Raw genomic sequence first — 27850 nt, 5'->3', positions numbered from 1 at the left:
GATCCAGGCTAGCTCACTCCTGCTGCACCAGCCTCAACCTGAGAGCCCACTCCAACTCAGTCCCTTCACCATCCATTCTTGGGATGCATCTGAAAGAGAAAGCACTGGTTGGAACTGCTATTTTTAAATTATTAAAATAATTTGCATAGCTAAATTGTAGATCTAAGGCTTCTATGAGTAGGAGAGTTAAGTGTCTGACAGGGTGCTTATGAAAACAGAGAAAGCAAGCTCCTTACGGTCCACTTTTGGTGTAACTGGACAGCACACAAACACACATGCATGCACCACCATCAGCCATCTCCTTGTCTCTTCTCTGGGGACAACACCCCGGAGTGTTCTCAGGTCCCCCAACAATGGAAACGGGCTGGTCAGAAGAGTTGCAGAAGCAGCGACTACTAGGGGTGACCTGGCTAAGCTGCCTCCAGGGCTGGGAAGAGGCAGGTACAGCAGCTGCCCAGTGAGGAAGGACCCACGGGTAGGTGGTAGAGCTCTAAAGCCAGACAAGGTTTGTTCATCATAAAGAACTGCGTAGCAGGGCTGGCCCAGAGGCACAGTGGTTAATTTCGCGTGCTCTGCTTCAGCAGCCTGGGGTTCGCAGGTTTGGATCCAGGGCGCGGACCTATGCACTGCTTATCAACCCATGCTGCAGCAGGCGTCCCACATATAAAGTAGAGGAAGATGGGCAGGGATGTTAGCCCAGGGCCAATCTTTCTCAGCAAAAATAGGAGGATTGGCAACACATGTTAGCTCAGGGCTAATCTTCCTCACCAAAAAAACAAAAAACAACAAAAAAAAAACTGCCTAGCAAAGTCTCAGTAGCGGGGGGAAAAAAGCCAATAGGAAAACAGCCCATGTTTATGCTTAAAGACTAGATGCCCCCACCCCTGGCACTGGCAACAAGAAAGGGGAGACCCAGAATGACTGAAGTCTTCTTTTAAGACAAAAGTCAGACTTAAGGCTTCTACAGAGGAAGGGCTCCATGTTCCTTCAAAGAGGATGGAGGTAGCAGATACCAGGCCCACATTGATCATCTGATAAGCTGGGGAAGCCAAGACATTTCTCAAAAGAAAATCAATAGTCTGTTCCCTCAACCAGCAGCCACTGATACAAAGCTTCACTATTCAGCATAGAGAGCCTGCCTCTAAGGCCATCTCAGCAGGACACAGCTCCAAATTTGGGACCACTTACTTCCCAATAGCAAATTCTATGATCCTAAATTTTAATCTCTGTGGATTAACTATCCAGTTACAGGATTCCCTAATCTTCCCAAGAGGCCATTTCCTGCAAACAAGTTGTTTAATATAAACCTTGGTCAAGCCTAACTCTCTTTCCTTGGTCAATTCACCATCCACCTGGGATTTATTCACCAGCAGCTATGGGGTCTGGAATATCTTAACATTTCCCTTCCCATCTCCTACCCTCTTTCTCCCTAACCTCCCCTTCCACCATCCCCCCACCCCCGAAAAAAAAAACAAGACACATGAAAATTCCAAATAATAAATAATTGCCCATAGGAAATAAATTAACATGGTGCTCTCTAATGTGGAGGGAAAGGAAAGGCCACCAGGATAGGCAGCTGGGGGTTCAGTTCCATCTTTGTGAAGAATGACTTTTCTGGCCACAACTCCATGACCTCTCACTCACACACTGCAGTGCTTCTCCCTCCCAGCCTCTGCACACAGACAATCTCACATCCTGGAAAGGGAGATCTGCTCAGAGACAACCACTGGGGAAAGAGATAGAGATTGGTAATGCCCATTTTCTCTCACAATTTGCCCCAAATTCTAAAATAAATGTGGCTCTGAAAACCAGGGACTCAGGTTAGCTGGGGCTTCTCTTCACCCAACTAGAAGGAAACTTGTGGTTTCCATGGCTCTTCTCCTGGGCTTACTGATATAAGCCTGATGTTCACACTAATAGTTGCCATGACCCACACTCTGATTTCCATTTTTAAAAAGATAAATTCATTTTTTAGTTTCCCTCGTAGTCCCTCCCTCCCTCCCTTCCCTCCCACCTTCACCCCTGCTCTGTTACATACATGTACGTACGTACATAAACACACACACACACACAAACACACATACCTGGTCTGCTTCTTTCCCATCCCCTAAAAAGACTCCACTTCACACGGAATCTCAGTCTGCTCTCCCTGCCCACCCACCTTCTCCTACCCTCTCTCCCTCCCTTCCCCTCTCCAGGCCAAGCTAAGTCACCCAGTAAGGCAGCTCTCTTGGGAGAGAATGTTCCCAAAGACAGAAATGGGATGTGAACTTCTACACTCAGATGGGTAAGCAAGCAAGCAGACAGCAAAAGCAAGGCAGGCAGGAGGAGAGACAGGATGCCCTGCCCCTCCATTCCTGTTTTGGGTCCCTGATTTCCCGCTATTGCTGCTCTGTTGGATTTTTTTGCCTCTTTTGTTAAACAGCAACAGAGCCCTGCCACTATGGTCAACCACCTTTCTTTGTCCTCTTTCTTTTCCCTCCTGCCAAGTGCCCTATTCTCAGAAAGCTCAGATCACTGCCTTCCAGGTTGGTGGGCAACCTGCTGGAGGCCCCAAGTGAGGTGGAAAGGGGCTCTCCAGCTATTTCCCAGTGACTTCTATCACATCATCATCTTTATCCTCATCATCATTGGAGCTGAATCCCACCTCAGCAACCTCATGAGAGTCAAATGGAGGCACCTGGGACCGCAGGAGGCCACCAGCTGAGTAGCCTGCATGTGGGGACATGTAGCCTGGGTAGACAGACATGCCCCGTGAAAGGTTGCTGGGCAAGACAGGGGAAGGAAAAGGCGCAAACATCCTCGGTTCGGATAGGAGTGGCTGTGAGAATGGGAGTGAGTAGCTGGGTAGTATCCCTGGTACAGAGGGGTTGAGCATGAAGGAGGGGTTGCTGGCAGTGACTGAGGTAGCCGTGGAAGAGGAACTGACAGGGCCTGCTGGCACCAAAGGGTCAGTAGTCACTGGAAACACCAGGCGGGCATCTGCCAGCAAATTGGACAGCTGGTAGTAGGAAGGGGTACTACCCACAAACAGGGAGTTCTCCCCAGCCTGGGAGGTGAAGGGTGGGGTGAGGTTATGGTTTAAGGAGATGGGTGGCATGGCAAACCCGCCAGAAACTGGATACCCGTGTTCATACGGCTGCACGGGGGCTGGCAGATGGCCCTTCCTGGACCGCCGGCGGGCTGACTCCTGGGCAGCAGGTGGTGTGGCCAACTTTCGCTTGTGTCCCCTTAAGTCCAACACTGGGTGCCTGTCACCACAGGGCTGGCCAGTCACCAAGAGGGAACTATTGAGGCAATGACCCCCATGTCGAGGCTCAGTCCCGAGAGCTGTCCCAGGAACAGCACTGCTGTCCACAAGTTGGGCCGGGAGGCCAGGCAGGGCGGCATTGGAGCTCGGGGAGCTCTGACGGGATTCCCGGGCAGCAGCCACATCTGCATAATGCTGGAGCTCACTGATGATCTCCGGGCTGTCTGGAGAGACGGGCCTGGCCAGCCCCTCAGGGTCGGGGGCTTTGGGTGATGAGGCACTGTGTCTGCCGTTGCTTGTGGACTCGAGAGAAGGCCCCTGGGAACCTGGGGACAAAATGTAGGTAACTGAGAACCAGAATACCCAGGGAGAGAAGGAGGGTATAGGAAAAAATTCCACTAAAAAAAAAATCCCGTCCTATGGTCCCCCAAATTCAAATTATTTGATGTCCAAACAACATTACTCAGTCAACTTTTCCCAGTCACAAAGAAAGAAATCCTTTGATCTAGGAAACAAGCCTGTCAGTGACAAGACATGTAGCTTCTCTGCACCCCAGTTCCTCAATCTGTAGAACTCCATCAAGGTGAATCCTATGAGATAACGGACATGAAACGCTGAGATCATTCTTATAACGAGTCAGACTCTTTCTGGGGGCAAAGATGGTCAGTGAGCAGGCTGGGAGAAAAGAGGAAAATGAAGTTTAAAAACCAGTTCATCCTGGGGGGCCAACCCAGTGGCGCAAGCGGTTAAGTGCGCGCGCTCCACTACGGCGGCCCGGGGTTCGCCGGTTCGCATCCCAGCGCGCACTGATGCACCGCTTGGCAAGCCATGCTATGGCGGCGTCCCATACAAAGTGGAGGAAGATGGGCACAGATGTTAGCCCAGGGCCAGTCTTCCTCAGCAAAAAAAGAGGAGGATTGGCAGATGTTAGCACAGGGCTGATCTTCCTCACAAAAAAAAAAGGGCAGTTCATCCTGGTTTAAAAACACAACAAAATCCATGGCCATGAAAGACGATTGGGACAACTAGGAAATCTGAATATGGCCTGGATAGTAGGTAATACTGTGGAACTGTTAACTTTTTTTTAGTGTGATAATGATCTTGTGACTAGGAGGAAAATGTTCTTAATCTTAGGAGATGTGTGGAAAAGTATTTAGAGGTAAAATGACATGATGTCTTCAATTTACAAATAGTTCAACTATCAGGAAGGGAGAGAGAGACAGAAGAAAGTTTAGGAGAACAGTAATAGTCACTGGATCTAGATGCAGAGTATACGGGTGCTCATAGTGCTGTTCTTTCAACTTGTCTGTATGTATGAAAATTTCCATAATAAAAGCTAGGAACAAGAGCAGTCTAGCTCTCATACCTCATAGTGGGAGGATAAATGAGAACCATTCCCATACAGAGGAACTTGGCAAGACTTCCTAACACTGTTAATGTGCCACACATACACTCTGTGACTTGGCAATCCCAATTCTAGGAATTTATTCTATAGATACACCCACATGACTGTGAATCAGTACTGTAACAGTGGAGTAATAAAATCGAAACGACCAAGGACAGGGAACTCGGAATGTGCTGTGTTATACCCATCTAACGACATCCTATGCAAAACTTCAAGGAGGCACATCCAAAGAAATGAAAGGAACAAGCACTGAGATACACTAGTGAGTGAAAAAAGGAGTAAACAGTATATTATAGTAAGTTAGCATCTGTTTTAAAAATACAAAGAAAAGTTATATACATATATATTTTTTATACACACACACACATGTGCACACACACATCCCTGTACCATGTATATGTATAGAATATCTCTGAAAAAAACAAATGAGACCAGCACCTCCAAGAAGGAGCAATGGATGGCTGGGAGTATGGAGGGAGAAAAACTTCACTTTACCCCTTTTTGTACCTTTTGAATTATGAACCATGTACACATTATCTATTCAAAAAATAAATTAATTACAAACCAAACAAAAAAATGCTGCGTAGGTCAATGGAAAGTACAAGCCACTATACCTGAGGCAGCCATCCGACTATCTTCAGGGGCCTTTGGTTTGCCAGTCGCCCGGACAGCAAAGATTCGTCCATCGCTGGTGCGGATATACGTCCCTAAAAAGAAACATGAGGAAGACTGTTAGGAGCAGACATGCAATACAGCCAATCCTGGGAAACTCCAGGCCTAGGCATCGTGGGCTGGGAAACAGCTATAAAATTAGGTCTTACACCCTCTCTCAAGACCCCTGAATGATGGGCCGGCCCTGTGGCTTAGCGGTGAAGTGCACGCGCTCCGCTGCTGGCCACCCGGGTTCGGATCCCGGGCGTGCACTGACGCACCGCTTCTCCGGCCATGCTGAGGCCGCGTCCCATATACAGCAACCAGAAGGATGTGCAGCTATGACATACAACTATCTACTGGGGCTTTGGGGGGAAAATAAATAAAAATAAATAAAATCTAAAAAAAAAGACCCCTGAATGAGAAGTGGGCTGGCTGAACTGTGGACCTAATATTTTTCATTTATTCCACAAACACTGATTGCATGACTACCAGGCACTGTTCTAGACACTGAAGTATATAAGACAGAAAAGGAGCTTAACCTCTAGAGGGGGAGACAGACAATTATACCAGAAAATATCAGAAAGGTTAAATGCAATGGAGGACATAAACAAGGTGCTGTGAAAGAGAATAAGTTGAGACCCTCTATTCTGAACCAGGTACTCTGGCCCCAGTCATCTTCTTGACCTGGGAGGAAGGAGCCTTATTGCCTCAATACTCTCTCTCCTTTGGTAGGAATAATTCAAGACCCACATTCTATTGCCACAGGGCACTAATCTACCTTCCCTTCAATCTTGCATATGTCTTTTGATCAATTTCCTGGACTATCAAGGCTGCCTCTAGGCCAGAGGTCAGCAAACTTTTTCTTAAAGGGCCAGTTAGTAAATATTTTTGGCTTTGTGAGCCATAAGGTCTCTGCTGCAACTACTCAACTCTGCTGCTGTCACATGAAAACAGCTGGGTATGGCTGTGCTCCAAAGATCTTCATTTAGGACACCGAAATGTGAATTTCATATAATTTTCACATGTCACAAAATATCACGCTTTTGATTTTTTTTCAACCAATTGAGAATGTAAAACCCATTCTTAGCTCAAAGGTAAAGCAAAAGGAAGCAGGCTAGATTTGGCCTGCGGGCCATAGTTTGCCAACCTCTGCTCTAGGCTAGGAAGAGCCCAGTAAGGGGGCTAGGCATATCTTCTCTGTGCGCCATGTATTTCATGGCATCTTTTCCCTGGACCTAATAGCACTTTGACCCACCAGAAGCTAGGGTAAAATCTCCTTACTAAACAAAGAACCTCAGGGAGCCTCACACAGTAAAGGCTGATATGCAAGATAGGCTTGGATTGTGTCCTGACACTGTCTAGCCCAGATTTCTCACTCCAGCAATCTCATCTCTCTCTGTAAGGAGACCAGAGGCAGTGGACTTGTTAAATTACCACATTCGAAAATTCTGTCGTGCAATCCATGTATACTAATTCATCCACCTAATACATTTCCTAGTTGGAGACTTCCACCCCACTCCTAGCAAGTAGGTAAGATGACACAATAACATACATGTTGGCTTATAACCCATTCCAAGCTCTTTCTCTCCAATTTTGGTCTCCCTGTGTGTACTGTAAGTGCCAGATATTAAGCTTTTGATTACCGAGGCATCCATTTCCAAGACATCCATCTCAAACAAACAAATTGGCAGCTGTATGACAGCTACTAGCTAAACCACTAGATAAGGAACCAGGTTGCCCCTACCCGTGAAGTTCCCCTTTTAGAAAGCCCAGGGTAACCTAGATAACTGACCCTTGAGTGTCCCCGCTTTTCCCTTGCCATGCCCTAATTCCTGCTCTTATGTTTTAAATTTGCCAATAAAGAACGAACTGGTGAAACCCTAGCCATCCCACTTTTGGACCCTAATAAAGGCAGATACCCAGGTCTGCGCTCGTTCATTTGCTCGCTCTCTCACCCCACTCCACCATGACCTCCCTATGTGGCCCTTAACCATCCCATGCCATGTACCCAGGACCTATGAGTAATAAACCTTGCTTTTTCGAAGTCCCCTAATGGTTGTTGCTGAGGTGCATCTTGCAATCATAAGAACCACAAGGGCTGGTCCAGCCACAACATTAGCTCCGAGGAAATGTCTGTGGGGGCTCACCACAAGTAACATGGGAGGTGAGCACCTCAGGCATTGCTAGCCAATAGGCATCATTAACAAAAGGCTGAGACCAACACAAAACACTGTGTCTATCCAAACCCACCCGAAGATCCTCCATAAAAATGATGGCAAAATACAGGGATGTAGGGACTCTAACTCCTTTCTTTTAATCACTAACAGATATCCTTTGGGCCCACTCCAACTCTGCTTAGCTCCTAGAAAGGTCATTTTCTCATGCTTCCCTACACATGACACTCTTATAGGATGACTCCTATCCCTCCTCTAGCTTAAGCCATATGTATTCTGCTTCCTAGCCCAGCACTCTCAATCAAAGGCAGGGGATGGGCCGCTTGGTCAGGCTCTCACCTTTCGTCCCACGGATGATGTGGATGCTCTCACCAGCATTAATTCTTGCCTGTACATCTGTGGAGCTGTTGAGTCCAGGAATAACAATATCTATTGAAGACACAAACCTTAGATTTAGATTACACGGGCCTGACTGAAGGAGGGAAAGAAAATGCCAAGTCCACATCCAGCCCCGTTCCTCAACAGTTTTCCTAAAGCCTCTCAGTGGAGCAGAGGTCAGAACCAAGAAAGGTGAAGCAAGCAGGACCTCTCACAATTATCTAAATAAAGAATACTGTGAAAACAAGAAAGTTTTTAGAAATCTGACCATCTTTCTGATCAATTTCTCATGATTTAATTAAGAATTCATAGAGGTTTTGGTTAACAAAATGTTTTAGTTCAAATGGTTATTTCTATGTATTTTTTTGTCCTCCTCCCTAAGCTATTTGCATGTATCTGCTGCCCATTACTTTAGGCTCCAAAAGTGGCCTCATCCTCTTCCTTGGTGGCATTACTCCACACCTAACTAAAGAATGAAGAGTATTTCCAAGAATCAGCAGAAAAGCAGGATTACAAGAGGCTCTCTTTTTGTTCTTACTCATTTCAAATTTTTTTTACAATGGACATGTATTATTTTCATACTCAAAAAAATCAATTAAGATATTTTCATTAGGGGAGAGGTCAAGATGGCGGCGTAAGCAGACTCGGAACTCACCTCCTCCCGTGGACACAGCCAATTTACAACTACTCGTGGAAAAATTACCCCTGAGACAGAACTGAAAACTGGATAAGAGGAACTCCTGCAACAACAGACAATCCTAACTGAGGCAGAAGAGGCAGAGACTCCCTTCTGGAGAGGAAAAATGCCGCCTTCACAAGCCCCCAGCTTCACGGCCGCCGGGAGCAGCCCACAGGTACACAGCCTCCCTGGAGGAGCGGGGCCCTGAGCCGGGGAGCGCCCCCACTGTGGGCATTTTGTGGACCCAGCACAATCGAGACAAGTGGCATAATATCTGACTTTGCCTGCTACTAAAACATTGGGGAGTACCCCCAGAAAACCCTGTTCACAAAGAAACTAAAACCAGCTCTTAAAGGGCCCACGTGCAAACTCACCAGTTTCAGAAAGCAACCTAAAATCACCAGAAAGAAAGGTGCACAGTGCTGTGGTGAAAAGAGACTCACCTAATAGGCCCTGAGTGCATCTCGGTGAGGGGTGAGACCTCTCCAGGGACTGGGACATTGGCAGCGGCCATTGTTGTGGCCTGGTGTGGGTGTGCTGACACAGACTCCATTGGAGTTCTCCCTGGGGCCTGCTAGCCCAGGGTCTGCCCCACCCACTAGAGCACCGATTTAATCCAGCTCAGCCAGGGCAGGCAGCCCACCCTAGAGACTGGCCACACCCAAAAACAAGCCCTCAAGCAACTTGTGGGCCTGCATAGATTGGTGACTGGATTCTCTGCAGCCTGGCAACTGAGCCGACTTCAGTGGGGCAGGGCGTGCACAAGGAGTGGGTGGAGAGTGTGGGGCGGTGGCGGAGTGTATGGGGCTCCCACCGTGGAGAGACTGGGTCCGCTTGGGAAGGTCAGGGTGCCCACATGGGGTAGGACTGTGTTGACTGTGTGTATGGACCTGTGGGTGGCAGGGCTTGTCAGCTGCAGAAGACTTGTGCTTCTCAAAGACCCACATAGGGGGTTTGCCCCACCTTCCAAAGCCCGAAACAATTGGATGCTCCTGTGCCTGAGGCCAGCCCCACCCAGGTGCAATCCTCAGAGAGCTGACAAGAAACCTAATAGGCTAGAGGCTTACAGCAATTGTAAGGCCCTGAGCCTAACAACCTGCCACGCTGGGGGCCTACTCACTTAAAAGAAATACTGCAACACAAATGTGGTATTAGAACTTGCAGCCCACTGTGCTGGGGCTCCCCACACCTCATAAAAGAGACTGAAGGGCCCACGACAACTACAAGCAGCTGAGCATTACAACATCTGGCCAGGAGCATAACTCGAACTCCCTGGGTGCCTACAGGGAGAGCAAACAGGCCACAACAGAAAGACACACGTAGCCCACATAGAGGTGACCCCTGGAACATTGAGAACTGAGGGAAACACACTGGAAGCCTCCTAAGGCATCACTTACATAAGGTCACCTATTCAAGAGCAGGAGACCTAGCTGACCTACCTAATATGTAGACACAAGCACAGGGAAAGAGGCAAAATGAGGAGGCAAAAGAATACACTCCAAGTAAGGGAACAGGACAAAACCCCAGAAAAGGAACTAAGTGAAACAGAAATGAGCAACCTACCCAACAGAGAGTTCAAACTAAGAGTGTTAAGGATGCTCACTGATCTGGGGAGAAGAATAGATGAACTCAGTGAGAATGTCAACAAAGAAATGGAAGATATAAAAAAGAACCAATCAGAAATGAAGAATACAATACTGGAAATGAAAAATTCATTAGAGGGACTCAAAAGCAGAGTAGAGGATACAGAAGAACGGATCTGTGAGCTGGACAAAAGACTAGAAGAAATTACCCAAGCTGAACAGGTAAAAGAGAAAAGAATTAAAAAGAGTGAGGACAGTCTAAGGGACCCCTGGGACAACATCAAGCACACTAACATCCGTGCTATAGGTGTCCCGGAAGGAGTAGAGCGAGACAAGGGGCCAGAGAATCTATTTCAAGAAATAATAGATGAAAACTTCCCTAACCTAAGGAAGGAAACAGACATCCAGGTACAGGAAGCACAGAGAGCCCCAAACAAGATAAACCCAAAGAGGCCCACACCAAGACACATCATAATCAAAATATCCAGAGTTAAAGATAAAGAGAGAATCCTAAAAGCCACAAGAGAATGTCAAGTTACATACAAAGGAAATCCCATAAGGCTATCAGATGACTTCTCAGCAGAAACCTTACAGGCTAGAAGAGAATGGCACGATATACTTAAAGTGCTAAAAGGAAAAAACTTCCAGCCAAGAATATTCTACCCAGCAAGGTTATCATTCAAAATGGAAGGAGAGATCAAAAATTTCCCAGACAAGAAAAAATTAAAGGAGTTTGTCACCAAGAAACCAGTGCTACAAGAAATGTTAAAGGGACTGATTTAAGGGGAAAAGAGAAGACCACAAATAGGAAAAATTATCTATTTCCATGATAAGAGGGTAATGGATACAAATGCACAAAAAAGAGGTTAGATATGATACAAAAACATAAAAGGAGGGAGGAGGGGAGTTAAAGAGAACAGCTTTCAGACAGAGGTCAAACTAAAGTGACCATCAATTCTGTATAGAAGAAGAAAGGAGCAGAGAAGGACTACTAAAACACTGAGAAAAAAAAAAAAAGGTTAAAAAATGGCAGTAAGTACATACTTATCAATAGCTACTTTAAACGTCAATGGACTAAATGCTCCAATTAAAAGGAATAGGGTGGCTGACTGGATAAAAAAACAAGACCCATATATATGCTGCATACAAGAGACACACTTCAGACCTAAAGACACTCACAAACTGAAAGTAAAGGGATGGAAAAAGATACTCCACGCAAATGGCAATGAAAAGAAAGCTGGGGTAGCAGTACTCATATCAGACAAAATAGACTTTAAAACAAACACTGTGAAAAGAGACAAAGAAGGGCATTACATAATGATCAAGGGAACAATCCAACAAGAGGATATAACACTTGTAAATATCTATGCACCCAATGTAGGTGCACCTAAATATATAAAGCAATTATTAACAGACATAAAAACAGAAATAGACAGTAACACAATAATAGTAGGGGACTTTAACACTCCACTTACACCAAAGGATAGATCATCCAAACAGAAGATCAATAAGGAAACACTGGCCTTAAACGACACACTAGAACAGATGGACCTAGTAGATATATACAGAGCATTCCATCCAAAAACCGAAGAATACACGTTCTTTTCAAATGCACATGGAACATTCTCCAGGATTGATCACACATTAGGCCACAAAACAAGTCTCCATAAATTTAAGAAGAATGAAATAATACCAAGCATCTTTTCTGACCACAACGGTATGAAACTAGAAATCAACTATAGGAAGAAAATCAGAAAAGCCACATATACATGGAGATTAAACAAAATGCTACTGAACAACAACTGGGTTAACGAAGAAATCACAGAAGAAATCAAAAAATACCTGGAGACAAATGAAAATGAAAATACGACATGCCAGAATTTATGGGATACAGCAAAAGCGGTTCTAAAGGGAAGTTTATAGCGATACAGGCCTATCTCAACAAACAAGAAAAATCTCAAATAAACAATCTAACAATGCACCTAAAGGAACTGGAAAAAGAAGAACAAACAAAGCCCCAAATCAGTAGAAGAAGGGAAATAATAAAAATCAGAGCAGAAATACATGAAATAGAGACCAAAAAAACAATACAAAAAATTAATAAAACCAAGAGTTGGTTCTTTGAAAACATAACCAAAATTGCCAAACCTTTAGCTAGACTCACCAAGAAAAAAAGAGAGAAGGCACAAATAAGTAAAATCAGAAATGAAAGAGGAAAGGTTACAACAGACACCTCAGAAATACAAAAGATTATAATAGAATACTATGAAAAGCTATATGCCAAGCAATTTGACAATCTGGAAGAAATGGATAAATTCTTAGAATCATACAACCTTCCAAAACTGGATCAAGAAGAAGTAGAGAATTTGAATAGACAAATCACCAGTAAGGAGATCGAAACAGTAATCACAAACCTCCCCAAAAGTAAAAGTCCAGGACCAGACGGCTTCCCTCGTGAATTCTACCAAACATTCAAAGAAGACTTAATACCTATCCTTCTCAAACTCTTCCAAAAAACTGAGGAGGGGGGGAAGCTCCCTAACTCATTCTACGAAGCTGACATTACCCTGATACCAAAACCAGACAAGGACAACAGAAAAAAAGAAAATTACAGGCCAACATCACTGATGAACATCGATGCAAAAATCCTCAACAAAATACTAGCAAATAGCATACAACAATACATTAAAAAGATTATACACCATGATCAAGTGGGATTTATTCCAGGTATGCAGGGATGGTTTAACATTCGCAAATCAATCAACGTGATACACCACATTAATAAAATGAAGAATACAAATCACATGATCATCTCAATAGATGCAGAGAAAGCATTTGACAAGATACAGCATCCATTTATGATAAAAACTCTGAATAAAATAGGTATAGAAGGAAAGTACCTCAACATAATAAAGACCATATATGAGAAACCCACAGCTAATATCATCCTCAATGGTGAAAAACTGAAAGCTATCCCTCTAAGAACAGGAACCAGACAAGGATGCCCACTGTCACCACTCCTATTTAACACAGTACTGGAAGTCCTAGTCAGAGCAATCAGGCAAGAGAAAGAAATAAAAGGGATCCAAATTGGAAAGGAAGAGGTAAAACTGTCACTATTTGCAGATGACATGATTTTATATATAGAAAACCCTAAAGAATCCACCAGAAAACTTTTAGAAGTAATAAACGAATATGGTAAATTTGCAGGATACAAAATGAACATACAAAAATCAGTTGCATTTCTGTACACTAACAACGAAGTAGCAGAGAGAGAAATTAAGAATACAATCCCATTTACAATTGCAACAAAAAGAATAAAATACCTAGGAATAAACTTAACCAAAGAGGTGAAAGATCTGTACACTGAAAACTATAAAACATTGCTGAAAGAAATTGAAGAAGACACAAAGAAATGGAAAGATATTCCGTGCTCCTGGATTGGAAGAATTAACATAGTTAAGATGTCCATACTTCCTAAAGCAATCTATAGATTCAATGCAATCCCTATCAAAGTTCCAACAACATTTTTCACAGAAATAGAAGAAAGCATCCTAAAATTTATATGGAACAACAAAAGACCCCAAATAGCTAAAGGAATCCTGAGAAAAAAGAACAAAGCTGGAGGTATCACACTCCCTGATTTCAAAATATACTACAAAGCTATAGTAACCAAAACAGCATGGTACTGGCACAAAAACAGACACACAGATCAATGGAATAGAATTGAAAGCCCAGAAATAAACTCACACATCTAGGGACAGCTAATCTTGGACAAAGGAGCTAAGAACATACAATGGGGAAAAGAAAGTCTCTTCAACAAATGGTGTTGGGAAAACTGGATAGCCACATGCAAAAAAATGAAAGTTGACCCTTACCTTACACCATACACAAAAATTAACTCCAAATGGATTAAAGACTTGAATGTAAGACCTGAAACTGTGAAACTTCTAGAAGAAAACATAGGCAGTACGCTCTTCGACATCGGTCTTAGCAACATATTTTCAAACACCATGTCTGACTGGGCAAGAGAAACAATAGAAAAAATAAACAAATGGGACTACATCAAACTAAAAAGCTTCTGCACAGCAAAGGAAACCATCAACAAAACGAAAAAACAAACCTAACAATTGGGAGAAGATATTTGCAAACCATACATCTGATAAGGGCTTAATCTCCAAAATATATAAAGAACTCATGCATCTCAACAACAAAAAAACTAACAACCCAATTAAAAAATGGGCAAAAGACCTGAACAGACATTTCTCCAAAGAACATATACAGATGGCCAACAGACACATGAAAAGATGTTCAAAATCACTAACTATCAGGGAAATGCAAATCAAAACTACAATGAGATATCACCTCACGCCCGTCAGAATGGCTATAATTAACAAGACAGGAAACAACATGTGTTGGAGAAGATGTGGAGAGAAGGGAACTCTCATACACTGCTGGTGGGAGTGAAAACTGGTGCAGCCACTATGGAAAACAGTATGGAGATTCCTCAAAAAATCAAGGATAGAACTACCATATGATCCAGCTATTCCACTGCTGGGTATTTATCCAAAGAACTTGAAAACACCAATTTGTAAAGGTACATGCACCCCTGTGTTCATTGCAGCATTATTCATAATAGCCAAGACTTGGAAGCAACCTAAGTGCCCATAGAGGGACGAATGGATAAAGAAGCTGTGGTATATATACACAATGGAATACTACTCTGCCATAAGAAACGATGAAATCCAGCCATTTATGACAACATGGATGGACATTGAGGGTATAATGCAAAGTGTAATAAGTCAGCGGGAGAAGGTCAAACACCATATGATTTCCTTCATTAAGTAGTAGATAATAACAACAATAAAGAAACACATAGCACAGAGATTGGATTGGTGGATACCAGAGGGGAAGCGGGGAAGGAGGAGGGTGAAAGGGATAATTTGGTACATGTGTGTGGTGATGTGTTGTAATTAGTATTTGGGTGGTGAACATGATGTAATCTATGCAGAAATAGAAGTATAATGATGTACACCTGAAATTTATACAACGTTATAAACCGATGTTACTGCAATAAACAAAAAATTTTTTAAAAAAAGATATTTTCATTAAAATTTACATATCATGAATATTTCTGGATAACAAGATGAAAAACAGCATCATGAAATGCTTTCCTTCCCAATTATCCTGAATGACAGAACCAATCACAGGGCTGGATGGGCTGCCCACCTCCTACCACCAGCACACCAAGCTCAACCCACATCACACTCACAAAGAAAGAAGCAAGTGACATTCAGGAAGGTTGACAGCTGTCCTTTATATCCAACTGACCCTACAGTCAGGCAGGACTCAATACATTCACATCTCTCTCAGAAGACCCTGTGTCCCAGTGATATTTCCACAATCTCTGCAGTGATCAGAGTCTATCCCACCTACCATATTAAAGAAAACTCAGTTCCATGTCATTATTCTTAAGATATTTCATTAGAATGCAAATTCTTCAAGATTAGGGACTGCTGTCTTCTCTATTTTTACCTATAGTGCCAATGAAGTAAGACCTAGTTAAAAAATGTGTTTAATAAATACTTCCTGAATGAACAAAGTAATTTTAAAAGGGACAGCACACCTAGAAGAGAACCCAGGAGTTTCCAACCTGTTGTGGTGACCACCTTCTGCACAAGGACTCCCGCACGTTGCAGGTAGTTGATTGGGAAGTTCATAGCTGGATTTGTGCTGGAGGCAGAGCTTACACTGCCTCCCAGTGGGACATGCCGGGGCATCATGGGGATGGGGGTGGACTGTACAGGACGAACACTGGCCACAGGCTTCTCATCACTCTTCAGCGTTGGCTGCCTGTGAGAGAAAGAAAAGCACACTAAGGGAGCTTGTCAGAACAGCCTTTACTTACCTTTCTACAAAGGCTGCAGAGCCTCTCCAGACTTCCCCATTCTACAGCCTCAGTTGCCACTGAGAGAAGGATCAGAAGAACCTGCAGGGTATGGTCAATTCAAAAGGAGACTAGAGGCAGGACTGGGACAGAGCAGAGACAGGGAGGCAGTGAGGGATAAAGCCTCTCAGAGTCTAAGAAGAATCATATATCAGTGAAATAATATCTTTTTGGAGATGTGAAGCAACATCTGCTCCTCTAGAATTTGGACCGTCTACAGACATAAGGAATTAGTCCTTGGAGGGAAGTCAGGAAGAGGCAAAGATGCAATAAGAGAGGAAAAGTTCTTCAGAACACAGTGTATGCTAAATTGACGACAAATGGGTGGAATTTTCTCATTCACTCCAGGAAAAAGGGCCATGTGATGCCACATGTTCAGGTGATCTTGAGAGACCCTCTGTCCAACTTGAACCATCTTTACTCTCTGAAACCTCAAGTTTTAATAAGTAATGCAGACATTTCTCTCTCCTCTGTTTTACTTTTCACTGAGCTCCTCCTGGGGCCAGTCTCCAAAGTGCCCCTCTAGTCATGACCACCACAAAAGCAGCAGCAGCCAAAATGCTGTGCACAGAAACCAGACTTCTCAACGGCACACGGCCATGACCAGCCTAAGCACTGGCTGTGCGTCTCTTACTACCAAAATGCCAAAATGTTACCCCATGGTCAACGACGTATTCCTCCCTCTTCATCTTCCTTTCAACTGGATGTTACTACCTTGAGAAAGCTACTCCTGATTTAAGATTTTTGAAATTAAGTCCCTGTCTACAAGCTTTCTGAAGTCTGCATCTTTGGTCTTTAGTACCGGGAAAGAGACGTCCTTGGACTGGTATGTTCTTCCTCATCTGACTGAAGACTGGCATATAAAAGAACACTTATACATCACTCTGCTGTTGGAGTCGGTTGGCATGACTCCTCAATCACACTGCTCTCAGGTTGCTATAGGAACCTCTGGGCAGCCCCCTGGGCCCTATGGACTCCCACATTCCCAAGTAGGCCAGATAGCACAGCAAGCTCACCAGGTCTGTGGCCCATTTCCTCAATGTCTGCCCAAGGTGGCTTTTACAGGAGCTAGGGGCCCTGCAATGTCAATGAGACTCTTCCCAGGATCAAAAGTCAGAAGGGTAACAGAAACTTAGCCCAAGCCCCATACTCTGCAGGGGCTGAGGCTAGGAATTTGGGCAGGAAGGCCTCCTCATGCGTATCCAGACAGGATAAGAAATCAGCAGGATCATGGGATGGCTCATCAAATGCTGCGAGAGGCTGATGCCTCCCAGAGGGCCACAGCTGGGCCAGAAACGGAGCTGACATCTCCTCACAGCCCAGCCCATTTGTCACATCTTCCCCCAACATGGCTTTTCTCTCATGGGTTCAGGCTTCGGCCATTCTTGCTGTTACACGGAAAAGCCCAGAAAAGAGAAAAAAGGGGTAGAGGATGAGAGGAGAACATTCCCAGGCAACAGTATCTTGGAAAATGACACAGAAATAAAGTCTGAAGGTTTTGAAATAGAGCGACTTTCTACTTGAAAGCATCTTGTACATAAAAAGTAGCAAATTTACTCACCAAAAATTAGAGTCCTATATAAAATCTTACATAGTTTTAGTTCCTTTAGAATCTCACTTGGCAAGTTTTTTTTTTTACATGGAATCTTCATAAGAAAAAAGTTTTAAATCTACCCTCCTCAAATAAAATAATTATCTTTAATTCAAGATAATCAAACAATTTAAAAATGCAAACCACTCACTCAGGCAGCTGATCTGGTAAGGGCTATGAGGCACTGTCTTGAAATGAGAAAAAATATTAAACATAGATAACTTCTGTAACTGTAATCTTATTTTTTCTTTTTTTCTCTGTTTTTCTGAGGAAGATTTGCCCTGAGATAACACCTGTGCCAACCTTTCTCTATTTTGTATGTGGGTCACTGCCATAGCACGGCCGCCGACAAGCAGTGTAGGTCCGCATCCAGGAACTGAACCTGGGCTGCCACAGCAGAGAGCACGTAGAACTTAAACACTAGGCCACAGGGCCAGCCCCTGTAATTGTAATCTTACAAAGAGCCTCTCTCTCTGCTTAGCAATTGGCTTTCATCCTGTTCATATTCTGAACAGTTCTAGAAGTTGTATTCAAGAAAAGCTTTTTGCTCAGGATCATGGCACAACCACAGAATGAAATCCCATTAGGAGCAGCAGAATTCCCTGACTGCAATCCAAGACCCACAGAGTACCTGGCCTTCACCCTTGAATTTCACTGCTAAGCAAGGTCTAGGACCAAGGTGCTGTGGATAGGAGGCAGCTGTGCAGGAGGGCTGGACCTCTGTGTTTTGGGAAGCTGCATCTCCCCAGGAGTCCAGAAGGACTCTCCTGAGTTACAAGGCCAGCAGCTCACTCTTCCAGCCAGAGCCACTTAAAACACCAGGACTACTGAAGTTCTTCTGCACCTCATCCAAGAGCAGAACTTGTCAGTTTATATCAGCCAAAGAGCAAGTTGTAGGCTCTCCCTTTATCTAAAAAAGGAACCAATTGAAAGGTTTGGGCCCAGCAGCAGACCTTCCTCCCCTTTCAGTGACTCACCAGTTTCTCTGACTAAAGGCGGGGATGCTGGTCAGGCTCTGGTCACTGGCGGGGTAATACTGCGCATATGATGGACGGGTGTAGGGAACCGATGTGCGTTTGTCTTCCTCATAGCTTTTCTTTGCTGCTTTTTTCTCGGCCTTGGTCAGCTTGTGATCCTTTCGGTTAAGGAGCAATGATTCATGCTCAAAAGGCTCCTGGGGAAAAGGAAGATTGTTGATTTAATTACCAGTATTCATGCCAACATGACTGATATACAATGAGCCTTACTTTGAAACCAAGAAAGGGCTGGCTGTCTCCAGCACTAGCAAAGAGCCTGCTTACAGACACACAGGCAGGTTTACTGTCTTTCCGTCAAGAGTGTAATTCACAATTCTAACCTACCAGCTTTAGACAACCCATCTGCCTTCCATATCAAAAAGATGAGAGTGTTCAGAGAATTAACAAACTAAATTTTCAGAACTTTTGCCCTGTCTTGCTGCTAGGGAAACTCACACTGGCCAAATTAGTCCACATGGTCTGAGCTCAGCACTTCTAGGAGCAGATTAAGGGTGAGGGTAGGTGGTTGGGGGTTGGGGGGACACTGCATGGGACAAGGAAAAGAACCAGTTGAGTATAAGTCATCTGCATGAAACAAAACTTCAGACGAACGAAACAAGCTTGCCAGACAAGCCTCCCTCGATGGAGACTGCCGTACCAGGGACTGCATGCATACCAGGTTCTTACCTTGGTGATGAGGTGAGGGTACTTCAGACAGGCAAGTTGCAGGACTGGCTCCTTGATCCCCCTTACATTCAAGGATCCTTGGGGAGCTGGCTCCTTCTCAACAAAGTGCAGCAGGTTCTCTACCTCCTTCCGGGTAAAGTTCAGCATTGGATTGAGATCATCCACCACCCGATCTAGAGTGGAGAAGACATGGAGAAAGTCAGTACATGGCAAAGAAGACTGCAAAAGCAAAGCTACAAAGGCCTGCAGAGAGAAAGAAGAGAGGTTGTGGTGGTATAATTGTCACTAATATCTAAACCACCTCAGGCCATCCCATATCTGAAAGTCAAAGACCAGGTCTGAGGCCCTGGTGAAACGGAAATATCCTAAGAGAAACCTGCATAACTAGCTCAGCTCTTACCATTAAACCCACCTTCAACAAATTGAGGTCAATCCCCTCTTAAGCAATTATTTGAATCACAACAAGATGGGAGGAACTGCTGGCTTTCTATGATTGAAAGCCTGCCTGTGTTCCCACAGCCTGCCCCTCCGCTCCCACCCTTGATACAATAAGGATGGTAGCCTGTACAAATGTGCCTCTTCTGAGCCTGGAAGATGGCCCACCTGACATGCCCTGCTTGGAAATCTGACGGTCATAGATCTTCTTTTCGAGGGTGAAATCAGCCACAAGGCGATAGATGTGACAGGGCTTTTTCTGGCCATAACGGTATACCCGACATACTGCCTGGGCATCATGGCAAGGGTTCCAGGAAGCATCAAACACCACCACTCGGTTTGCACCAATCAGATTCACGCCCAAACACCCGGCCCTTTAAAACACAAGCCGACAATCACAGAGCTTTTAGTTTTAAAGATGGTTTTCAAATTGGTTTTACTCTCTGTGACTCCTACCCCAATATCATCCTCTTTGTCCTAAGCACAACATACTGGAGAATTCTGCTGTCCTGCTGTGTACATTCTTCAAGCACTGAAAAGTAGGCCTTGAAAATCCAACATGGAAGTACCTACCAGCTCAGAAAGAAAACCCACTCTCCACCCCTCTGTAACGAGTAAGGCCCACATCGTGGACCCAGAGTGATGTCACTTGGTGAGGGGAAACATCTGCATACAGATGTTTCTGGTGTGTTTAGTCTAACAACTTAGGAGAATGACTGGTTCATACCCTATCAAAGGCATTCTGAAGGCAGTAGGCAGCACAGCCTTCGAGCTGCTTGGCATAAGACAAATAACGCCATCAGCCTTTTACAGTTAGATTGCACTTTCTAATTTTTAAGGCACGTTCACATTCATCACATTGTTTAAGCCTCAGAACACTCCTGAGAGAAAAACTAATTATGACCATTGTTAATGAAGGTCTCAAAGAACTTCACGACACTATCATGATTGCCCTTCTAACACAACTTCCTTTTCGGGTCCTCTCTCTGACCTCAAAAACAAGTCATAAACCCGAGCAGATCTCTTCTGACGGAACTTGGATGAGCCTTTGGGGTACCTGCCCACGTGGCCAATTGCCCTGAACACAGCCCTCTGACCTCCCCTCTCAAGATCCACTCACCTTGTGGAGAGAAGAAACAGCCAGGTGGTGAGGTTGCTGGGATCATTGAACTGATTAATGAGCCGCTCCCTCTCAAAGGCAGGGGTGCTACCATCTAGTCCTAGGATAGAAGGAAAACCACAAGAAATGGACAGATGAGGGTAGGGGTACACAGCAAAATCACTGGGCAAATGTGTTTTGAAAACAAAACAAACACACACAAACTACAGTGCTCAGATTCCACCCCCTGAACATTCCATGGGTCTACCATGAGACCCAGGTATCTATAATTTAAAAATACCCCCAATGGGCCGGCCCTGTGGCTTGGTGGTTAAGTGCGCGCGCTGCGATGCTGGTGGCCCGGGTTCGGATCCCGGGTGTGCATCGAGGCACCACTTCTCCGTTCATCCTGAGGCCGAGTCCCGCATACAGCAACTAGAAGGATGTGCAGCTACAACATACAACTATCCACTGGGGCGTTGGGGGGAAAAAATAAAATAAATAAAATTTAAAAAAAATAAAAATAAAAATACCCCCAAGGTGATTCTCATGTGCAACAAAGATTATAAACTATGTTCCTCCGTTTAGTATCTTGGGTCAATTTTAAGGCCAAGGTTCCTAGACTTTAGAGTGCACTAAGAATCACCCTAAATATGGCAGCTTGGTAAACATCGGTTCAGGGTGACTTCTCTGCCTCAGTCCTGTGAATCCTGGTGAATAAAGAAGGACCAAGGGTTTTATGTTTTGATATTGATGATGTCCCTCCACCAGCAATCTGCATTGTTAACATGCTCCTAAGGCTAAGAACTTGCTATAAGGAGACATAAAAGGAATAGATCTGGAGATGTGAAATGGGACATATGAATGAAAAGAAGGAAGCTCAAAAGAAGGAGAAAAAGTAACCTTCAGTTAAGAAGAAGCATGAATAAGAGGGGGGGCTGTATTTGTCACCTCAGGCAAAGTAGAGAAAAGAGCAAAGCTAAGGGTATGAAATACCACATGGAGAACTGAATTACTACTGTTATAGGAAGCATTAGTTTAATTGCCTGGGATTAGAGGCTCTCTTGATCAGCACCCCAACCTACCTTTCCAACCTGAGTTCCCACAATTCCGAGGATAGCTCAGCACTGACTCACTGGGCAAGCCTATAGTCAACACAAGGCCTGAGGCCAGACCCTGTGCTGGGGGTCTACTCACCACCCCCTGAACCTCCATTTCTCTAAATCCTTCCTTTAGGCCAATGTTTCTTAATAAGGGTGATTTCTGCACCCTCCCATCCTATGGGGCACATTTGGCAACGTCTGGAGACATTCTTGGTTGTTATAATGAGTGGATGATACTGCTACCTAGTGAGTAGAGACCAGCGATGCTGCTAAATATCCTACAATGCACAGGACAGCCCCCTACAAGAAAGAATTATCTGATCCAAATGTCAATATTTGGTAAGTGCCTGTGGTAAATATTTTTCAACTTTTTTTTTCATTACCACTCCCTTAAGGAGCCTTTTTTTTAATACATTTTTTCCCAATCATCATGAATTTTAATACCATAGATATACTGTATAAGTCTATTTACTGTAGACATATTTGTTTTCTATACTTTTAAAAAGTTAAGATATTTTTCATCCCGTCAAGAACCAATTTTCACCCTTTAGGGACACTATCTCCTCCATAAAGAATGCACGATCTAGGCTTGTGTTCAATCTGCTCCTTCCACCTAGAATGATTTTTGGGCCACACTAGCTCTGTATATTCAAATTCTCCCCATCTTTGTGAGTCCAGTCCAAGTTTCACTTCCTCCAGGAAGCCATCTCCAATCAGCCTCACCAGCATGATTCTGTCCTCCTTAGAACCCTAGTTAGGGCACTTGATCAGTGCTGCTTTGTATTTGTCCTCAAGTTGTCCCATCTCAGATGAAGACAAGGCCTATGCCTTCTACTTCTCTGCACTCCCGCTATCTCACCTAAGCCCCCCAGCCTCTAGTACAATGCCCCACACACAGGAGCTCGCTCTCAGTATCTCCCTGCTCCTTGGCTAATCACAGATACTCCTATGCCTTTGATGGAGAATGGAGTAGGAAAAGAGAAGAAGAGAGAGAAGGAAAGGAAACCCTTAAGCAGACCTTGTCAAGGCTCCAGAAACAAAGCAGCAATGAACTCACGGAAGTAGCTGACATTTCGAACCCACTTCTGTACTCCTTGCCCCTCGGCACCAGGTAGACAGGGTACTTCTCGTTTCCCTAGGAACTCCTCGATGAGAGCCAAGGTGGAAAGGCTCTGGCTGAAAGGGACAATGTTTGGTTCAGAAGGCTCCCAAACCCAAGGGAATCTTGTTCCCCACTATGCCCACAATCACACAGCCTTCTGACAGTGGGAGTTCCCACAGCCTACTCCCCATAAGAGGTAAACCCACAAAGAACCACCAAGGATTTTCTCCCTAGTTCATAATGGGAGCAGAGTCAGCCACACACTTATCACTACCACCTCACTAAAAAATGCTTTACCCTATTACTTCCTCAACTGAAAAATTCTGGGGTTTGGCTCAGTGCATAGTAACAAATAGCATCAGCATTAAAAAACAACACTGCATGAATATACATTAGATCTAATTATAGGCCACAGGCAATATTACGGGTCTTAGTAGGAAGACAGAATTACTCAACTGCTTCCAAGTTATAGAGCCAGCTTCCTCAGAAGTGATCCATAAAGCCAGTGGAACATTAGGCTCTCCCCAAGTTAGAATCACTGTTGTCCTCCCCGAGTGTGTCACACACGGGAACCCTGACTCTGAGGCTCCTAAGCAAGGCTCCTGCCACTTAGCTGTCACTGGAGATAAGCTAGTCAGAACAAAGGAGAAGCAATCTACTTTATGTCTGTTTCCCTGAGGAATCAGGCCTTGATGGAACTCTAAGCTCTGGTCAGACTGAGAATGTGACTCTGGAACAAAGCACATTACTTATTTGGCCTTATATACAAAGCTTTTTAAAGAAAAAAATGCTGAGGAGGTATAGAAGCAGATTAGACCAGGGGTCAGCAAACATTTTCTGTAAAATGCCAGATAGTAAATATTTTTAGGATTGGCAGATCACACATAGTCTCTGCTGCATATCCTTTTTTTTTTTTAAAAAAAGCCTTAAAAATGTAAAAACTAGTTCTCAAGCTGTAAACAACAGGTCACAGGTCAGATTTGGCCTGGGCCACAATTTGAAGAATTAGACTATAGATCTCCAATGTTAGCCTCGGGTTTTAAATTGTTCTCTCCAGAGAAATCATATTGGGCAAAGAAAGAAATTCCAAGAAAGAAATGAAATGCAAGGTCTTCACAAGAAGTACTGGGTTGCAGAGGCATGGAGAGAGAAAAGGGGGCTTGAGTGACCCCAGACAGTCTCCCTCTACAGGGGCTGTGTTACTCTTTACCATAGACACACAGCATCGCTTGGGAATTTCTCTTCCTACCTGAACACAAGGATCTTGTCCCCAAGCTTCACACTTTCTTCAATCAGGTGGAAAAGCAGTACCATCTTGGGAGAATTCTCTAAGACTCCAGTCTTGTAATTAGTCAAAAGGTCCTTGGCCTGCAAGAGAGAAATGAGGCAGCTTGGAGCAGGTCCATGGCCAGGTCACTAGAAATAAAATTCTCTCCCTCCAAGACAGCAGCTCATGAGCAACCTTTACAGTTCCCTGCAGAGACCTTGGCAGTATAGTGTACTGTGCACCCCCTCACCCTCTCCCCACGTAGGCTCTGCACCATTCATTCTCAGCAGTGGTCCATGGCTGCAGAAGGATCTACTTGACTCACCCATTCATAAGTGACAATATTGTTGCCTCGCTCCTGGAAAGGGTTGAAGCCGACCCCTTGTAAGAACTTGCTGTTGGTTGCCTCTCCCACTGAGGAGCCCAAGGTGCTGTCTTCCCCCTTGCCTTTCATTCCCTGTGACGTGCAGCGGGCACCAGTTCCCGCTGAGCCAAGCTCTTCCACGTCTAGGTCCTGCTCATTGGCTAGGCTCTCCTTCTGAAGGGCTTCATACAGCACATCGGGGTGATTCCAAATCTGAGGTTCAAGTTAAAGGAGAGGTGGCACAGGACAGAGAAAAATCTAAAGGTGTCCCAGGGAGTCTGGAAACATGCACCTGCTCAAATACATAACTCTCACAGCACACACTGTCACATCAGAAATTAAAGTATCCCCAACTCCCACATAGCCAAACAGCCTGCACATTCATTTTCACTAACCAACTCTGATCACCATGACACATGAATGGGAGAGTCCATACTAGAGGACATGCCGGTATGTTTGGTATATTATCAAAAAGACTGTGTCACAAGCCTTGCACTCTTATTTAAATAAGAGAAAGAACGTCCCTGTTTTCACTGTGTGGCTACAGTCAACTACTGTATGAAACAAGACCAATCTCTCCCTACAGACAAATGTATCTGACTTACAGATGACCAACCATAAGTCATTTCAGGGACTATTCGTGGTAGGAGTTGAGAATTCCTGGGGGAGAGGTGGGCAGGTAGGAAGGGTATGCTGGCACTGCAGTATCCTCACAGACCATGTCTGCTTTAGCTTCCTGGCCCTGGTCTTGGACTGTGGCTCCAAAGAAATATTTTGAAACCCCATCTATCCCCAGACACATACCTTCAGCTGACTTATAAAGCAGTGGTCAATTGGGAATAATACCCAATGGGTCAGCTGAGAGCTGTCAGAGAAACAGGTCCCTCATGAGGCAAGAGGGAGCGCTTCGCCGGATCAAAGACAAGTCAGGTTCATCAACCTGCTCATGAGGCTTAGTGCTAAAGATACCTGGGCCCTGCTGTCCCCAAACCATCTCAAGTATTATCAGGATGAAAGAGTTCTCAATCTGATTAAATATAGAATCAAATGGAAGGTACCCCTAATAACTTGTCTAAGCTATATATTTCTTGAATCTTGATTATGCTAGCAGTCAAAAACTCTGCCCCACAGAGTTCCTCCATCACCTCCTTTTTCCGAGTGAAAAAAATCAGTGAGAAAGGAAGGGATTTCTCAAGTTTGGAATATCACTTTATTCTCCCTTTATCAAGGACTCCCAGCAGGAGTAATTCCCTTGGGACCATGTGAATCCTTACTCTGTACCTCAGTATTCCCTGAGGCTTCAACACACCTTGCAGCACACACAGAAAGCCTTGAGGGGGTTCAGCCCCAGCCAGCCACTGCTACCACAGTCCCGGAAGCGGTCCATGAACTGTGTGTACAAATCTCGCTGGATCTTGGAGAGCCGCACCAGGATCACATTTTCTTCCTTGGCAGGGAGATGAATCTTCAGCACAGTGTGGCCTCTCCTACAAAGGTAAAGATCAGAACTGACATGGCAGTGTGGCCAGGAGGGGTCAGTGCAGGATAAAAACAGAACCCTGCACGTCTGCCATACCTCCCTCTTGAGGATCTCAACATTCACAGCAGCCTTGCAATAATGAGGATTGGTTCAGCAACCATCAAGAAGAAACTCATTTTAAGGATGAAAACTAAAGCAAAGAGGCAGAGTGACCTGTCTCAGGTCCACTCCAGAAACCAGGGGAACTCCAGGTTCTTACCCTGATCTAGGGCTTCTTCTCTAATCTTTCTCTCACATGCCATCCTAACAAGGAAAAACAAGGGGAACGCTTTAGACTAGCCTAAGCTACATCTATGGAGATGCTGAAACTGTCAAGGTCATGCCCCTTAGAACCACTTCTATTCTTTCACCCAAGTCAACAGAATGCTAGCTCTCTCTTGCTTCTCTCAACAAGTAAGGCGGGAATCCCTAAACTGCAAAGATTAACTTTTGAGAGAAGTACTTCTAGGCCAAACTTTCACAGGATGAAACAGTGCCTATCCATCCTGCTAGCTATTCAGGAAAAGCTATTCAGTAAAAGCAAAGTTTTACTATTGCCCCACTAGGAAGGGGCCCTCTCACTGTAACAACATTTCTCCTTCAGGATAGCCTTGGCATGCCATTACACCGTGGGCTCTCTGAGGATTCAGAAAACAGGGCCCTGAGGATGGCTCACCTCTGCACAAAACCCTCCAGGAGGCTGTGCAGGACGTGGCTCCGGTACCGCATGAGGCGGACATCCTGAGGCGTGCTGTCAATACACTGCCCATTCAGGATGGGGCGTTCAAACATGTTGCTGAACTCCTGCCGGGTGCCAAGGAAGTCTGGGCGCACAAAGTCTACCATGCACCAGTACTCGATGAGGTTGTTTTGCAGGGGGTACCCGGTCAGCACCACCCGACGGCGAGAGCGAATGTTCTTCAGGGCCTGCGAGGTGCTGGCCTGGCAGTTTTTGATGCGGTGTCCCTCGTCACAGATCACCACGTCAGGGCCAGGGCGGCATAAGGCCTTCTCAAACTCTAGGGAGGGAAGAGGATCTGGAGTCAGAGGGTGAGAGGGCCTGCTCTTAGTCAACAATATGAGAAGTAGGGGTGCACCCTGGAGGAGATAGAAGAAATGAAGGAAGCAGGAAAGCAAGAGTCAGCCCTCATTGGTGAAAGGGAGCCAGCCATCCAAGCTTCTGTGCATTTGGTGTGACACATTAACCTGGCCTGTTGACTCTCGCAGTAAATATCCCTTTTTCCCCTTTCCTTTCGTTATTTTTTTTCCCTTTAGGCTAAGAGCAAAACTGACTTGCATTCTTAGGGCTTACACCAACTGGGCAGCAGAGAATGTCTTTATAGAGTATCAGCCTAGGATTGAAAATGAGTCTGGATGAAACTGATAGGAATAATCCAGACACTTTAGTCGGCTCTCACCATTGGCAGTATCTTGGCGCCATCTGAGGACTGGCTGGTGGGAGCTAGCTAAAAGATAAGGTCTTCTTGGAGTTACTCGCCAGTCATTGCTAAATGGCAAATTCATCCCAGCTCTACCACAGAAGCAAACCTAGAACAAACGTAATCTCATAGATGAAGAGACCTATAAAATGAAACAG

General features: G+C 44.8%; 1 protein-coding gene across 5 annotated transcripts in view; it reads right to left on the bottom strand.

Annotated features, from left to right (window-relative positions):
• Window positions 1-2023: 2023 nt before the first annotated feature.
• The window catches only part of RAD54L2 (RAD54 like 2), a 116304-nt gene continuing 90477 nt past the window's right edge, over window positions 2024-27850 (bottom strand). For 3 of the 5 annotated variants that reach the window (XM_087431105.1, XM_087431107.1, XM_087431106.1), the window contains 13 exons: window positions 26930-27290; window positions 26044-26221; window positions 24696-24947; window positions 24353-24471; window positions 23059-23177; window positions 20920-21019; window positions 19968-20173; window positions 19365-19537; window positions 18639-18835; window positions 15777-15976; window positions 7823-7912; window positions 5270-5362; window positions 2024-3576 (listed from right to left, as the gene is read on the bottom strand). In XM_087431105.1, coding sequence (XP_087287231.1) covers window positions 2582-3576; window positions 5270-5362; window positions 7823-7912; window positions 15777-15976; window positions 18639-18835; window positions 19365-19537; window positions 19968-20173; window positions 20920-21019; window positions 23059-23177; window positions 24353-24471; window positions 24696-24947; window positions 26044-26221; window positions 26930-27290 — 3083 coding nt within the window. In that variant the 3' untranslated portion in view covers window positions 2024-2581. The remainder of the gene's footprint in view (window positions 3577-5269; window positions 5363-7822; window positions 7913-15776; window positions 15977-18638; window positions 18836-19364; window positions 19538-19967; window positions 20174-20919; window positions 21020-23058; window positions 23178-24352; window positions 24472-24695; window positions 24948-26043; window positions 26222-26929; window positions 27291-27850) is intronic. The other 2 variants (XM_087431108.1, XM_087431109.1) reach the window with 2 other exon arrangements.

Source organism: Ceratotherium simum, chromosome 5 (genome assembly GCF_057802395.1).
Source record: "Ceratotherium simum simum isolate JZ-2026a chromosome 5, ASM5780239v1, whole genome shotgun sequence".
NCBI classification, from domain to species: domain Eukaryota; kingdom Metazoa; phylum Chordata; class Mammalia; order Perissodactyla; family Rhinocerotidae; genus Ceratotherium; species Ceratotherium simum.
This window is presented reverse-complemented; position numbering and strand designations above follow the sequence as displayed.